The following is a 15,865-nucleotide window of genomic DNA, read 5'->3' as shown; positions in this document are numbered from 1 at the left end:
TCAATTCAGACAGAGGCAAAACTCTCTGGGCAGGACAGGACTTGGAAGGAGGGCCATCCCGTGGGCTCCTCATCTTCACTCAGGGTTGTGGGGCCCCACCCTGGGCCTGATGGAGGGACTGACAGGCAGAGGTTCTGGGGGGCGGTGAGGACAGAAGGGCCCCGCACCTGCCCCACCCCACACTCTGGGCTCCACGCTGATGCTCTGAGATCCCTGAGGGCGGAGACTGTGTCTGAGGGGACCTGGGACCCCCCCTCCGGGACCCACACAGGACAGCGATGTCCTGGGTTTACTCGATAACCCTGTCTCAGGGACTTCTCTGTGCCCGTGCCCTGCGGAGTTCAGGGTCACCACAGGCTAGCACTCGGGTGCTGCGTGGGGCTGGAGGAGCCTGTGTGGCCTTCTGGGAACCCTGCTCTGCCACTTATGAACTGTGTGGTCCTGGTCAGGCCCCTTAACACCCCTCTGTGCCTCAGTCTCCCCCTCTGTAAGATGGTAATCAAGAAGAAACAGGGGCTCATCGGGCAGAGGAGGGAGGGAGCACAGGCCGGGGACCTTGGTGGTGGGGGGCCTCGGCGTGAAGGCAGGGGTGCTGGGGAACAGCAGTGGTTGGTGGGACTAAGGGTGTGGGGGTGAGGGCAGAGGGGGCAGGTGATGGATGGGGAAGCAGCAGGGCCTTGACATAACAGAGTCTGGAATTTGTTGTGAAAGCAATTGGGCATGATAGGAAATGTTAGAGTAGGGAACAACTTGTTCTGGTTCTTGAGAGAAGGGCCCTTGTGAGAAAGCTGAACTGTAGGCAGAGGGGGTATGTGAGCTGGTGTGCACCTGTGTGTGTGTGTGTGTGTGCGTGAGCCCCTAACAAGGGCCAAGGACACAGGCTGAAGGACCTTCCTCCCCACATTCGGGAAGCGCTCAGATCCCCCCTACCGGTGGTTCTCCCCACTTGCCACAGACTGATCTCACTGGGGTTGCTCTCAAAGCACGCTGATGCAGCCCCCCGCCCCCCAGACCAGACCCGGTCCAATCTCTGGGAGAAGCCTGGCCCCCGGGATTCGTAAGCTCCTGGGGGTTGTAATGTGCAGCCAGCCAGGCCCCGTGGCGGGACCCCTCCTTTCCCTCCTCTGCCCTTAGTCTCAGGCAGTCCGGGCCGGTGGCCGAGGTCTCACCTTCTGGATCAAGCTGGCAAACTGCAGGTTTGTTGACTGTGAAATATTTAGGACCGTGCTGTAGGCGTTCTCGCCTCTGTTCTCCAGCACAGCCTCCACTGCGACCCGCCGGCGTGTGCTCTCGATGATGAAAACCGTGGTGTCGAAGGACAGCGTGTAGGCGGAGCAGTCCTGCGCGGTCTTGCCCAGGACCCTCTGGCAGTACTCCCTGCGGGACAGAGGCCACCAGGGGCCAGGCGCATGGAATGGGGAGCGAGGGGCCAGGCCTCACTACTGTACTCAGCGTATTTCCCTTTTGGCTTTGGCTACCAGGAAGCTCAGAGCTAAATGTAGAGACTATCTTGATGTGTAGCCTAGATGGTTAGACGGTTTGCTTCATCCTTCTACAGGGTTTGTATGTGTTATTTCTACTCACTGTATACATCTTCTAGCTCAATCATCTCACAGTTGGGTAAACGGGGAGCATGGATTATTAGAAAATAAATGACATAAATTTCAAAGAGAACATTTTTCATTACTTTTCCTTGCATGCTACTTTTTTTTTTTTTTCTTCCAGGAGATTGTGGGCACCCTGCTGATACTCTGATAGTCCTCTTAGCTCAAGTGGTCCTCACTGGGCTGCACAGGTCACCCAGCTGGGGGCTTGGAGGGTGAGCAACCAGGATCACAGTCCTAGTCTCCGCCTTTGATGTGCTTGGTAGTAAAGACTGCAAAGAAAGGATTCCTTATCCTAAATGACGTTTGAGGAGCCTGGATAGAAGAGTACTTTTCATTTTGCAGAGGAAGTAACTCAAGCCGAGAGAGGGAAGGGACATGCCTGAAGTCACACAGGAATTAAAGGCAGAGCCTGGGCTAGACCCAGGCTCCAAGTTCAGTATTTGATCTAAGCTGCCTCCAAGCATGATGCTCAGGCGGAAATCCAGTGCCCGGGGAGCCCCAGATCTTCTAGCAGGGAACGTAAGGAATCAGGGTGGGGCAAGGAGGAGCCAACTCACATGGCTGTGGGCAGGTCGCTGTGGGCATCCAGCAGGAGGTCAGGGACACAGTGCTCGTCCTCATTGCAGCCGTTCCAGAAGGGCACCTGCACCAGGGAAAGCCAGGGCGGGGTGGCGGGGTGGTCCTCTTTCCTGCCGGCCAGCCCTCCCCCCGACAGCGTGCCGGCTCCTCTCTCCACCACACTAGACACAGCCTTTGTCTTCTCTGCCCTCCTCACAGACACCACCCTGCCATTTCTCATGCTTTGGCATAGATAGTCCCTTCTTTAAAACATGACTCAGAACTCAACTCCTCCCGGGTCTCTGTCGGTTCTCAGCTGAGCCGGCAGCACAGAATACCCACACCCACCCAGCGGGTGTTTGCAGATCATCTGTGTTGGGGGCAAGGTTTTAGGTACTGGGGGTAGAGGATGAGGGAGACACAGCTTCTGCTCTCAGCTCATGGGGAAGAGTGGTGTGTGAATAAATAATTATAGTGTGAAATGTGCAAAAAAATTAGAAATCTGTATGAGGAATAGGAGAAGTAGAGGGGAGGAAACAGTCATTTTGGCCTGTACATGGTCAGAGAAGCCTTCAGGAAGAGACGGTAGGTCAGAGTTCTGAAGGATGACCATGTTAGCTGGACAAGCCTGTGCAAAGGTCCTGAGGCATGAAGCAGCATGGTGAGGTTGGGAAATGATGGGTGGTTTAGGGTTGCTGTATTTGGGGGTGGAGAGGATGGAGAGAGGGGTGGGGTCAGTTCTTATAGGGCCTTGGGGTGGTTCCTTGCAGCTGATAGGAATCACTGCTGTAGGCAGCAGAGTATGCTGTCAGACCTGCACACTAGGGTTCCCTGTGGCTGCCGTGGGTGGATGAACTGGAGGGATCAAGGCTAGAGTCAGGGAGACCCCTGAGAAGGCTGCTTCAGTGTTCGGGCAAGTATGATGACGGTGTTGGAGGGGTACTGGGTGTGGAGAGAAGACGACAGGGTCGGGCCGCCAGAGGTGGGGTCCATAGGACCTGGAGTTCATCTGCGCTAAGGGGCCACGGGGCCCAGGATGTTGGACGAGATCCTTTGTTACTGTCTGGAAGAAGGGCTGCACCATTCATTTATAAACAGAGGGGTGGAGTTGAGCTCGGTTCTGGGGCACATGGAGTTGGAAGCACCTGGGGTCCTTCTGGGTCAAAGGGCTCAGCAAGCAGCTGGGCGTTCAGGGCTGGAGCTGACTACAGCTGTCCCTCCCAAGGCCACAGCCGACACCCGGCGGGAGGGGAAGCAAAGCCTGCACAGGTCTGAAGTTCATGGGCTTTTCTCAAAGGCGAGCTCAGTCTCGCTCACGTCCACACACAGCCCCCAGCTTGCCCACCGCCCGGTGTATTTGCAGCCGGAAGCAGGCACATGGCAGCCAGCAGAGAAGGCAGCAGAGCTGTACAAAGTAGGGCGGCGTGAGGCCGTCCAGCGAAGGGACGCAGTGGAAAAAACACCGGTAGCCCCGGGGGCCTCACTGTACCCAAGCACCCAAGGTTGCCTGGGTGACTTCAAGTCTCCGATAAGACCTCCCCACCCCCACCCAGCCTCCTGCTTTTTAAGGGTGCAAACTGTCCTATAACCTTCAGAAACATTTCTCTCCGGCTGATGAAAAGGAATAATTAATGTGATAAACAACTGCTACACTCAACTACGTGGAACAGCTCGTTCCCCAGGAGGCGAGACGGCGGCGCTAGACCAGCGCCGAGTGGAGGCCACGGGAGGATTTGCAGAAGAGTGCTGGGCAGAGTGTTTCTCGTTTGCTAGAAATTGGGGGCTAGACATCCAGATTAACAAGATTTTTTTTAGAAATGTAGCTGCTACCCGAAGCCCTGGATAATAGGACCCAGATTATTCCTCCTTTTAAATTCTTTTCTCTACACATTCCCTTCAGCCTGCCTTTCTCACCGCCATCCCTTGGTTCTACCGTCAGCTCTCCTGGAGTGGAAGCCCACTCTTCCCGTCCCCGCGTATCTGAATCTGGTCTATTCGTTAGGGTCCGGCCAAAAGCCACCCTCTCCAGGAAGCCTTCCTGCCTGTCATCTGGATGCCCGGTGACACCTGCTCTGAGCTCACTCCTGTCTTCGCCCTGGCCTCCAGCCCCAACTGGCAGCCTGCACGGGGATCGTCAGTGTGGGGCAGAGCGAGCCCTGCGCGTCAATCTGCAGCATGGGCTTCGACTCGCTCGTGGATCGCGTGGCGGGTTCTCATTCGTTCGCCCTGGTGGCCCTGTAATTACTGCGGTGGGGGACAGTAGTGACCCAGCTGATCAGCTCACTGACGACGACTCCAGCCCTGCCGGTCCCTCCCCGCCCCCCTTCTAGAACTGGGTAAGACAGCCTCTCTTAGACGTTGGTGAAGCAGAAACAGGAGAAAAGAGGGAAGGTGTGAGGTTCAAGGGCTGGGTGGTGGGGTCTGGGAGGGCGGGGGAGGGGGGTGAATGGGAGCAGAGAGGGGATTTCAGAAGCCTTGCTGTTCCTCAAGGGTCAGGAATTAGATAGTACATTTTACAAATTTCGCCTGCTCTCCCCGCAGAGCTCAGGCAGAACCAAACTGCGATCTTTTCTGTGAGTGGGATGTCGGTGGAGTTGCAGGTGGGAGGAGCATGTGAGTGTTCCATACCAGAAAGTTCCATGCCCCTAGAGCCGGGGATGAGGAACTGTGGTTGAGTGGGCCGGACCACAGAGCAGGCTCCAGGTGGTTGGATCCCCTGCTCTGGCCTCCAGGGCCTTCACCCGTACAGGAGGGAGGCAGGTGATTGAGACCTAAGGTCCCTCTGGTTCTGGGATTCTCCAGGACTGTCCAGTGCCCACCCTATGCTGGCGATACGGGGGATCCTCGAACAGGAAAGGCCCGGTCCTTCCCCTCAATGTGTTCACAAGGGAGGAGGGAAGGAGTTGTGCGGGGGGGTCACCGGGCGGGAGACGGGAGGGTGTGGTAGGGAAAGATCTTTTGTACCCTGCACACTCTGGGTCTGGGCTTCGGGGAGGTGGTGGGGATCATGGGGATGGAGCGGCCAGGTTGTGCACCCTGTGATCGGGGACATACCGAGACTCGGAGGGTGGTGGGCCAGCCGTCGTCCAGCACTGGGCCGTGGTCGGGATCCTCCAGGGAGTACTCCACCCAGAAGGTCACTGGCTTCACGTAGTCAGCGGTGTCCTGTGTGGGAGGAGATGAGGACGGGGTGAGGGTGCACAGAGCACCCGTTTCTGGGCCCGGACATGGAGAGAAAACGTCCACTTCCCCCAGGTGGGAGGGCAGCCTCCCTGTCGGCCTCAGGACGAGGCCAGGATGGAGGAGAGGGCTGGGTGGCTGGAGGTTCAGCAAGCCCCCTGCGGCCTTCAAGGCTGGGCACCTACCACCTGGTGCCTCGGCCTCGGGGGAGCCAGGCAGCACCCACCACCCCGTGTGCGCAGCCCGGCACTTCTCGCGCAGCATTTGGACTCTCTCCGTGTGCCGGCCTCCCTCCTTCAGAAGCTCCCGGCCCAAATGGAATATTACTCAGCTATCAGAAAGAACGAGTTCTCAACATTTGCTACAACATGGACGGCACTGGAGGAGATAATGCTAAGTGAAATAAGTCAAGCAGAGAAAGACAACTATCATATGATTTCTCTCATCTATGGAACATAAGAACTAGGATGATCGGTAGGGGAAGAAAGGGATAAAGAAAGGGGGGGTAATCAGAAGGGGGAATGAAACATGAGATACTATGGACTATGAGAAACAAACTGAGGGCCTCAGAGGGGAGGGGTTGGGGGAATGGGATAGACCGGTGATGGGTAGTAAGGAGGGCACGTATTGCATGGTGCACTGGGTGTTATACGCAACTAATGAATCATCGAGCCTTACATCGGAAACCGGGGATATACTGTATGGTGACTAACATAATATAATAAAAAAATCATTAAAAAAAAAAGAAGCTCCCGGCCCAGCCCCAGCACTATGACAGCCTTCACCAGCATGCCGAATCAACGAAGGAACAAATGTGAGAGCGAAACAGGGGCTGGGTCCAGGTGCAGAGGGTAAAGAAGGAGACACTTAGAGATGCCTATAAATCTCCCGTGTGGAACCCAAACCCTGATGTGATGGGCTTCTTCGTATCAAGGCAGCGGCTCTCAAACTTGAGCTTGTGTCAGGGGGCCCCAGCAACACACTGAGGGCCAAGCCCACCCCCAGAACTCTTGATTCAGTGGGTTTGGCATGGGCTTGAAAATAGGCATTTCTGGGGCCTCAGTCTGTTGGGTGTCTGCCTTTGGCTCAGGTCATGATCTCGGGGTCCTGGGATCGAGCCCCACGTGGGGCTCCCTGCTCTGTGTGGAGCCTGCTTCTCCTTTTCCCTCTGTCCCTCTTACCCCCCTCCCCGCTTGTGCGTACTCTCTCTCTCTCTTTCTCTCTCAAATGAATAAATCTTAGAAAAAAAAAAAACCATGAATTTCTAACAAGTTCCCATGTGATGGGGCTGCTGCTGCTGGTCCGGGGACCACACTTTGAGAAGCAGCACACAAACACTGCAGAGGGGGCCACATATTAACAGACACAGGACTTCCCACATCTGCTCATTTTTCTGACTTTTGGCCTTTGAACTGCAGGGGGCTCGTAGGCACCGAGTGCCCCCCGAGTGCCCCCTGCTTGCGTCTCCAAGGCCGGAGCTGCGGCCTGGGTATTTGGAGTTTCTGGATGGGGCAAACTTCTCCTCCTCTTCCTTATCCGTAAAACCAGGCACCTGGCCCCTGCGGGTTCTCCACCTCTGCCAGGCAGCCACTCTTGGTTCCTCCTCCTGGCTCGCCCCCACCACCCGCCTGTCTTAGCTCGTCCTCAGCTTTAGCCAATGCCTGCTTCCATCCCCTCTGGCCACGGTCCCTGCGGCCTGACCCCTGTTGCCTCTGTGAGACCTCACGGAGCCCACCTCCCTCCTCAGAGTTCACGCCCTGCTGAGGAAGAGTGGGCATCTGAGTGCTGGGGAAGAAGGGATGTCGGAGAGGGTACTGCAAGGTGGTAGATAGCATGTCCCAGTAGCCTTTTGTCTGGGGCATGAGTGTGGGGGGGCCAAGGTCCAGGACGCTGCACCCTGGCTGGGCCTCCCGAGGTCTGCTGGGGGCTCGGAACCAGCCCGGCACCTGCTGAGCTCTCTGCGTCTCCCGCGGCAGCACCTCTTCAGCCCTGTGTCCCCTCCCTGTGTGAGCTCGGTCCCTGCTGGTGGGGCTGCTGGGTGTCAGGCTCACCAGGACATGGAAGTTGATCCGTTCACAGTGTTCCTGGCCGGAGGAGAGCAGGACGGCTCTGTTGGTATATCGGTCCCCACCCTCATCCAGGTGGGCTCGCGGCGCATACCGCCTCTCATCCATGGTAGCATTGTACCTGATGCCTGGAGAAGGAGAGGGCGAAACGAGGAAGGTGGAGCCATGGGTCCACCCAAGACTCTTTGCCTGTCTTCTAAGAGAGCCTCCTGAAAGCCAGCCTCCTCCAGGAAGCCCTCCAGGCTGACCAGGGAAGAGCTGCTCTTCTCCCCTCATGAGGCCTAGTGTGGGTGGGAAACTCCGGTGCAGAGAGCAAGTGATGCAGTGAGAAAGGAGAAAAAGAAGGAACCAAAGAGAAGAGAGGCAGAAGGAGGAGGAGTGATGAGAAAGAGAAAGAGGAACAAATGCAGGAGAAATGAACATGGTGGAAGAGGACGAGGGGCCAGGGCGTTGCCCTCATTGGAGCCCCTGCTGCAGTCCTGGACCTCCCCCGCTCTCCTTTCCTTCACCTTCAGGGCTTGCCCTCGGCTCAGGGGTCCTGTCCGGCCTGACTCAGAGCCTCCACAGGCGGAAGTTCCCACCCCACGAGCCCCTCCCACCAGCTCCTCTTCTGGGGTTTAAGGCCTGCAGCCTCCCTGCCTCCTTGGCCGATCTTTTGCTACAGCCAGGAAAGGCTTCGTCTCTTCGCCTGGACCCCAGCCAGCCCTCTGGGTTCCGCCAGGTTCTCGCACCTTTCTCCTTTTCCAGATAGAAGGGGAAAGAAGACCCCAGCTGCCCAGGCTGGCCTTTCTCTCTCCCTGATCCCCACCCCACCCCCACCCTTCTGGTGGGCCCTGTTCCTTGGCTAAGAAGAAGCTTTTGGAAATCCCAATTTCCTGCCCGGGCCCAGTCCTGTCCCAGAACCAGCAGCCGTCACTTCGTGGGGCCGCATGGGCCCAGGGCTGCCACGTGGGCTGGAAGTGACAATCCTCAGAAGGGCACTCTGGGCCGTGACCGCTGTGACTGGGGGCAGCGTCTGTCTGACCCTCCTGTTTCCTGCTCCCTCTCCCGGCTCTGACTCTCCCTCCTCATCCAGGCTGCCCCAGTTTGCTACCCTGCTCCCAGTTCCCTGTTCCCATCGAAACTTTGCACTCCATCTATTTCCTTCTTCCCCTGGCCTCTCCCTTGTTGGTCACGGCTGCTCACTGCCATCCTCACCCTGGGGGGGATGTCCCTTTCTGGCTCCTCGGAATTAGATCAGCAAGTGTAGTCATCAAGGTGGTTTGAGGTGCCACCTGGCCCTTAAAACCCGTCTCCCAGAAGCCCAGGTTTTGAAGCAGAGTGATCCCAAAGTCCACAGGGGAGACTGGGGCTGGGGGGGCAGTGAGGGGGGTGCCTGGCTTACCGACGGTGTCCGTTTCAAAATGGGGTGCCAGGAAGACAGGTGTGAAGCAGAGGAAGGCAGCCAGGCAGGTGGCGTCCCTGCCGCTGCGTTTGCAGTCTCTGTGGAAGATGTTGATCTTGGACGGCTCGAAGTGGAGGCTGGCGTTGATCTGAGCCACCGGACGGGACCTGGAGCCGAGGAAGAAGTAGCTGGGGGGTGGGGCACTCTGGTGCCCCTGGGATGGGGGGTTGGGGGGGGAAGGGGGAGAAGAGGGACCGCAGATGGAAATGGACTCTGCAAACCTTTGGGGGAGGGCAGACAGGGGCCCCAGATGTTAAAGTTTGGGCAAAAAAGTGATGGGTGGATGGAGGGCAGGCACCTAGCCCCCGGAGGCAGCCCTTCACCTTGTCCCAGTGGCTGTCCTCGCCTCAGAGCATACTGACCTCCTTGTGTCTCCCCATTCCAGCCCTAGACATTCATTAGAATAATCGGAAGAGTTTTGAAAAAATCCTGATGCCCAGTTTGCCCTCCAGGTCAAATCAAATCAGAATTGGCATCAACATGTCTCAAAGCCGTGCTTCTCAAATTATAATGTTTGCGCATCTCCAGGGCAGTGGGTGGTATCTTTAAAATGCAGACCCTGACCCGTAGGCTGGCACAGATTCTGCATTTCCAGTAAGTCCTCAGTGATGCTGTTGCTGTTGGTCCAGGACCAAACTCCGAAGAGCAAGGTGTTAAAGCTCCCGGGGAATTGCAATGTGCAGCCAAAGCGGAGAACCCCTCCCTGTTGTTGATTCCCCACCTATCCACCCAACACTACCCTATGGGCAGTCATGAAAATGCAAATTTATTCTTCTATTGGTCTAAGAAAACATCATCAGAGGAGGAAGTGTACTGCCTCTCCAAACCACGCATTTATATAAAAAGAAGCAAGTATGTAGTGTGATTTAGATGCTTTGGAATTTTCAAGTGAGTATCTGTGCTGATGCCCTGTTTCTAGCGTAAGGGGGCTGGTGCCTCCTCCCTGCGCTGTGTGGGGTCTCGGATTTGAGTCTTGGCTCCATTGGTTCCTGAAGAATCTTGGGCATGTCCCATGATCCCTCTGAGAGGGATGTGGGACTCAAAGGGGGTCAGTGAGAGGGGCCCTTTGACAGTGTAGAGTGCTGTGGAAACATAACAGCTTACATCGGTGGTTTTCAAGTTTGGCTGCCCATTGGAGACAAATACCTGGGGAGTCTTTAAAGCTGACTGCTGCCTGGGCCCCTTCCCTAGAAATTCTGTTTTAAGTGGTCTGGGTAAAGCCTGTTTGCAAAGCGCCCTGTTTTGGGCCAACATGGGTGGACCTAGAGGATATGACGCTAAGTGCAGGAAGTCAGACAGAGAAAGACGAATACCATACGATTGCAGTCATATGCGAAAAATCTAAAAAACAAACGAATAAACAAACAAACAAACAAAAAGCAGAATCAGTCCTATGAACACAGAGAACAGACTGAGGGTTCCCAGAGGGGAAGGGGTGGGGGGATGGGCAAAGTGGGTGGCGGGGAGTGGGAGGTCCAGGCTTCCAGCGGTGGAATGTCTAAGTCCTGGGGATGCCAGGCACCCCATGAGGAGTGCGGTCACTGATACTGTCATAGCGAGTGGTGACCGACGGCGGCTGCGCTTATGGCGAGCACAGCCTAACGTATCCACTTGCTGAATCACCAGACTCTACACCCGCAACTAATGGAATACGCGCATCGCCTATACTCAAATAGAAAAAACCGGAGAAGAAGCTCCCCAGGTGATCCTAATGGGGCAGCTTGAGATCCATGGGGTTTGAGCGCGGTCTTCCCAGAAGGTTCTGGCCCACAGTTTCATCGCTATTAAGGTAGCGCTTGGGTTTAGACCTCCAAAGCTAGAGCTCGAACGGGTCCTCTGCGCCAGACTGACTCTCTTGGGGGGTGTGTGTGTCTCTTGTTTCCTGGACTCAGTGTCTGTGTCACCCTACTGACCCGCTAGGCCATGTCTACCTCCTACCCTGGGACCTAGGCAGCTGTCTTGCTTCCTGGGAACACCTTTACCCCCCAAGCTGTGCTTGTTGCTGTTGCCACCCCCATAGATCCATGAGCCCCCAGCACGGCAGCCCAGGGCGGCCTTTAGAGGGCCAGGGGACACCACGAGGGATAGAGGGACCCCCCCCCCCCAGATACACGGCCCTCCCTCCTCCGGTACGATAGTCTGTTGCAAGAAGCTGAGGTGTGTCGCCCCTCGCTGGAGATCCCGCGAGCAAGGAGTGGTGCTGATGGTGAGGCCCCCGCGGGCGCAGGGAGGCCCCCACTCACACTGCTCCTCTTTTCTGTTCCAGCGTCCCTGGCCCCCACTTCTGCCTCAGGGATGAGGCTTCTCCCAAAGCATTACGCATGAGCTCTAGTCTAGGGCCCTGTTTTCCAGGGAACCCGGGCTAAGACATCCCCTAAGCCGGCTGTAATATTTCTGACGACTGAGAGCACGTCCACTCCTTTACTCCCCCTGTGACGTCGTGGGCTACCTTGGTTTCACGTCTTTTTATTTTTTATTTATTTTTTTTTCACGTCTTTTTAAAGTCGTATGAAAAATATGACTGTGCTTATATAAACGTATATGCAGATGGCAGAAAATCGGTAGGAAAAAAGCCCAAATGCACATAGCGCTAATATTAAGCCGATGAAAGCCTGAAAGATTTTTTCGGTATCATGTTTCTTTAAGTTATTGGATTTATAGTGAAAAATAGATCACCAACATAAATGAAAAGGTAGGGGCGCCTGGGTGGCGCAGTCGTTAAGCGTCTGCCTTCGGCTCAGGGCGTGATCCCGGCGTTCTGGGATCGAGCCCCGCATCAGGCTCCTCCGCTAGGAGCCTGCTTCTTCCTCTCCCACTCCCCCTGCTTGTGTTCCCTCTCTCGCTGTCTCTCTCTCTGTCGGATAAATAAATAAAATCTTAAAAAAAAAATAAATGAAAAGGTAAACAGTTCTTTGGCTTCAAAAGTAGCCAACACATCCCATGGTAAAATATAGGGACTATAGGGACTTTAAGAAAGGCTTTTTTTTTTTTAAGCTGCAGGCTTCAACTGCTAAAGAAAGCCCCTGCGTACAGATATATGGCAAATATCTGATGGGATCGTGCAGAGGTGAGGCCCTGGAAGAGGAAATGAGGAGCCCGGAGGGGTTTGGAGGAAAGAGATCCGGGCAGAAACATTCTGTCACACTCGGGGAGAAGGGAGATCCCCCCAGCAGGTAAGAATATCCTCAGCCTGTCCTTTAAGGAGCTTGAAAAGCTGAAGGGGGAAGAAATGCCCGAACAGTCAGAACTTTTAGGCCAAATCCTCAGAGAGGCTTTGGGATGCCGGATTGCTCTAAAATCTTAGAAGGCTGTTGGGAAGGCGGATTTGGACTCCCAAACAACTTACAGCGATTCCACAGAAAGGAAATATACCATCAGGAGAGGATAAGAATGGGGTGAGTTGGGTTGACAATGATTAAAGAAAGGGACAAAGGTCCTAAAGTGGATCTTTAAAACCCGGTGTCCGTCATGACCCTCAGGAGAGCCCGAGAGCCAAGAGAAGCAGGAGAACCAACCACAGAATCACAGCGTTGCCCAGGGCGCCCACCGCCAGGTCGACGAGCCCATCCTCGTTGAGGTCCAACTGCCCGTGGATGCTGCAGCCGAAATACTGGAGGCCCGGAGCCAGGTCGGAGGCGGCGATTCTCTGCAGGAAGTGGGGAGAGCCGGACACAGCTTAGCACAGGGCGGGGCGGGCTGACCCTCAGGGAAGCCCTGGAGGGTGAGTACATGTTACCCCCCGCCCCCACCCCTGGCATCTCTGACCGTGGTCTATTAGACTACCTTATTAAGAAAATACGTAGGCAAAAATGACAACCCCGAGGGCATGGGAGCTGAGATGGGTCCCTCTCGAGGGGAGCAGGGTTTCCCGCACGCGGCATTTCCAGAGAAGAGCAAGCCCACGTGGGCCTTCTCCACTCACAGTCCACTGCACGCGTGTGCGTGTGCGGGGGCAGTGAGGTTCGGGTCCCTGGGGTTTCATTGTTGCGGGGGAGACAAGGTTAAGCAGGGAGAGGGTGCCCACAAGGGTGATGGGAACGCCCCGAAGACAAAAGCACCCATTTCGAAATCCCGACTTGAGGCAAGTAGAGCTAGGACAGATTGGAATCCTTTCCTGCAGGAGGGCACAGAAGGGACTCCCGCACGGGCTGCCCGAGCGCCCGCGGCCAGGACCCCTGGGCCGGCTCCAGCCCTTTCCCGGGGCGCCCTACCTGCTTCGGCGTCTTGCGGAGGCTGGCTTGGAAGCCGTGGAAGATGTAGATGGCTCCCCTGTGGTTGTCCTCTAGAGGGGCTCCCACCACCACATCGTTGTAGGAATCTTGATTGAGGTCCCGAACCGAGGCGATGGAGGACCCGAATCGGGCATTCTGGTAGTTGTCGGAATCCTTCAGCGTCCCGTTATAAACACACCGGGTCTGCAGCACCAGGGGTGGGACAAGGCTCAGGCGGGTGCGGCAAGGGCCGGCAGCCCCCTGTCTGCACCCCATGTCCCTCCTGGAACCCCCTCTCTGGCTGCCCAAGCCCGGCGACAGAGGAGGGTCCTGCTGTCCCCGGCCTGGCTCAGCGAGCGGGCGCTGGTCTCTCTGGGGTGGCCCCGCTTTCCTCACGGACACCCGAGCGAAGGCAGGGGCGAGGTGCCCCCCACCGCAGCAGTACCTGTCTCAGGTTGTAGACGTACACTCGGCCCCGCTCTCGGCCCTCGCTGAAGTACATGGGGGCGCCCACCAGCAGGACGTCGGTCACCCCATCGCCGTTGATGTCCACTGAAGTGATCTCACTCCCGTAGTAGGAGCCTATCTGCAGCACAGGGATGGGAGAGGGCAGTGGGCTGGGCTGTGCGGGGAGCCAGGGGCACCCTTCCACTCGGAATCTGGGTGAACAAAGAGAAGGGTCCTCTCTTCTCACCCCCGTCCCCCGGCCCCCACTCCACGGGACCCACCTGTTTTCACCAGGTCCCGCCTTGCCCTCTTTCCTCCTTCTTTCATCCACCCCTCTCCCCTTCTTTCTTTCCATTGGTTAATTGTATTGACTACCATTTGTTCTCTTTGTGAACAACAGTCTCGTGGCAAAAATGAGCAAAATCAGAAAAAGGTCTGAAGAAGAAGATAAAAGTCACCCGCTGTCCCAACATCCAGCTAGAACGCCCATGAACGTTTGAATGTATTTTTGTCTAGTCTGTTTTGTCCAGGGTGTGTGGGGCTCGTGTGTGTGTGTATACAGTTTTACTTTCACAATCTGGGATCGTAATACAGAGATAGCTTATATATGATTTTCAAATCAAACAATGGATCATGAGCAGTGTCTCCATGGTGTGTTATATTTTTTCCCCACAATCTGATCTTCGGTGGTTCTGTAATATTCCAAAACCCGCATGGGCCACATGTGTATAATCAAGACTCTCATGGGAATTTGGCTCGTTTCAATGTTTAATGTTATGAAGAACTCTGGGATTAGCACCTCGACGGGGAATTATGGTTTCTTTCCAGCATTTGAGCACCCGCTGAGCTCTCCCCCTTTGGGTGCCGTGCCCCCCACTTCAGTGAGGGTGCCATCCACTTGTTCAGTCTGAAACCTGAGGGTGCTCCCTGGCCCCACCGCCACCTCTCCCACCCGCAGACTCCCAGCAATTCCTGCCTGGTGTGCACCAAACTTGTCCTGAGTCCGCTACTTCCCTCCTCTGCTGCTTCTTTCCCAGGTGAGGTGCCTGCCGAAGGAGCCCCTGCCTCCCCCTGCAGTCCACCCCACGGACAGCCGGAATGGCCTCTAGCAGCTGACCACACCATTCCCTTGCTCTCGGAGGGGGTGCAGGGGGAAGTCCAAATTCTTCAGCGTGACCCTGCTGGACCCGCCTCCCACCCCCACTAGTCTCTGTGTCCCCCACCCCCACCCCTGGGCTCCCACACTCTCTCCGGACATTCCCAGTGATTTCTCCAAAAGCCCGAGACCCTGGCTGGGTTCCAGGCTTCCCTCTGAACATAGTTTTCTCTTGTCTGCACTCCTCTCCCTTTCTCCCTCCCCAATCATGTCTATCATCTTCAGGTCACTTCCTGTTAGACTCCCGCCCTGCCCTGCCCTGCCTGCAATGGGTACCCCTCCTCGATGCTCCCCCAGCCCCATACCAGCACTGCTCCCCCCACGGAGAGTGGACATTGTGCCTGCTGTGTCCCCTTCAGGCCTGGGTATGATAATAATATAATAAATTTAATAAATATTTACTGGACCAGTGGGTCACTTGGGAAGAACAGAGGAACACTTTCCACGGACAAGCCTGGTGTGACGCGCTTTACAGCCTCAGCTGGCTCGCGTGAGCCTCTCGCTACCTTAAGAGAGATCACTGTCCTCATTTTACGGGGACGAGCTGAAGCTCAGCCAATTTGAGTCACTTGCCCAAGGTCACAAGGCTGGCCACAGCCAAACAGGGTTGAAACTCCTGTCTGACACCCGGGCCCCTGACACTCCCTCCCCCAGCCGCCTCCTGGCTTAGGCTGTTTCAGGAGAAATCTATCGCAAGTATTAAAAGCTTTTAACTGAGGAGTGAGATGGAAACACAGAAGAGAGGAAAACGGAAATCTCAACACGGGGGTGGGCGAGGGAAGAGCTATCCCTACCTAAGGTAATTAAGAGGCAGACGGAGAGCAAGTAGGGGAGGAGGGAGGGAGACTTTTGTTTAAATATGTGGCCTCAGCTATGTGGGTCACGGTGATTTGGAATCCACTTAATTTAGCTGCCTTCAGCACTGCGGTTTCTCGTTCGGATGTTGGAGGCGGAACCGGGCAGTAAAAATGTCATAAATTCATCAGCAAATTCCCTCCAGCTCTCGAGGTCTAGCCTTGGATTCCCGGAAGAGCCGCCCCGGGCAGAGTGTGGGCAAGGTGGGATGGAGGCGGGGGGAGAGAGCAGGGCCCTGGTCTGCCAGTGCCCTTGAGACGGGAAGAGGAGTGGTGGAAGGATGGCTTCCTGCAGCTAGAGGGATTTAGGTTAGACCCGGTGAGGAGCTTGTGCTCATGGTG

The 15,865-nt window shown here is 56.0% G+C and overlaps 1 protein-coding gene across 1 annotated transcript in view; it reads right to left on the bottom strand.

The window, feature by feature from the left end:
* The window catches only part of ITGA11 (integrin subunit alpha 11), a 111,278-nt gene that overhangs the window by 13,295 nt on the left and 82,118 nt on the right, over window positions 1-15,865 (bottom strand). Inside the window, exons 13-20 of the mRNA XM_040643059.1 lie at window positions 13,512-13,652; window positions 13,067-13,270; window positions 12,371-12,501; window positions 8,796-8,962; window positions 7,397-7,539; window positions 5,220-5,330; window positions 2,165-2,250; window positions 1,170-1,377 (exon numbers count right to left, since the gene is read on the bottom strand). Coding sequence (XP_040498993.1) covers window positions 1,170-1,377; window positions 2,165-2,250; window positions 5,220-5,330; window positions 7,397-7,539; window positions 8,796-8,962; window positions 12,371-12,501; window positions 13,067-13,270; window positions 13,512-13,652 — 1,191 coding nt within the window. The remainder of the gene's footprint in view (window positions 1-1,169; window positions 1,378-2,164; window positions 2,251-5,219; window positions 5,331-7,396; window positions 7,540-8,795; window positions 8,963-12,370; window positions 12,502-13,066; window positions 13,271-13,511; window positions 13,653-15,865) is intronic.

The sequence above is a fragment of the Ursus maritimus genome, unplaced genomic scaffold (genome assembly GCF_017311325.1).
Source record: "Ursus maritimus isolate PB19 unplaced genomic scaffold, ASM1731132v1 scaffold_27, whole genome shotgun sequence".
Taxonomy (NCBI): domain Eukaryota; kingdom Metazoa; phylum Chordata; class Mammalia; order Carnivora; family Ursidae; genus Ursus; species Ursus maritimus.
The sequence above is the reverse complement of the archived record's forward strand: the minus strand, read 5'-3'. Positions and strand labels throughout refer to the sequence as shown.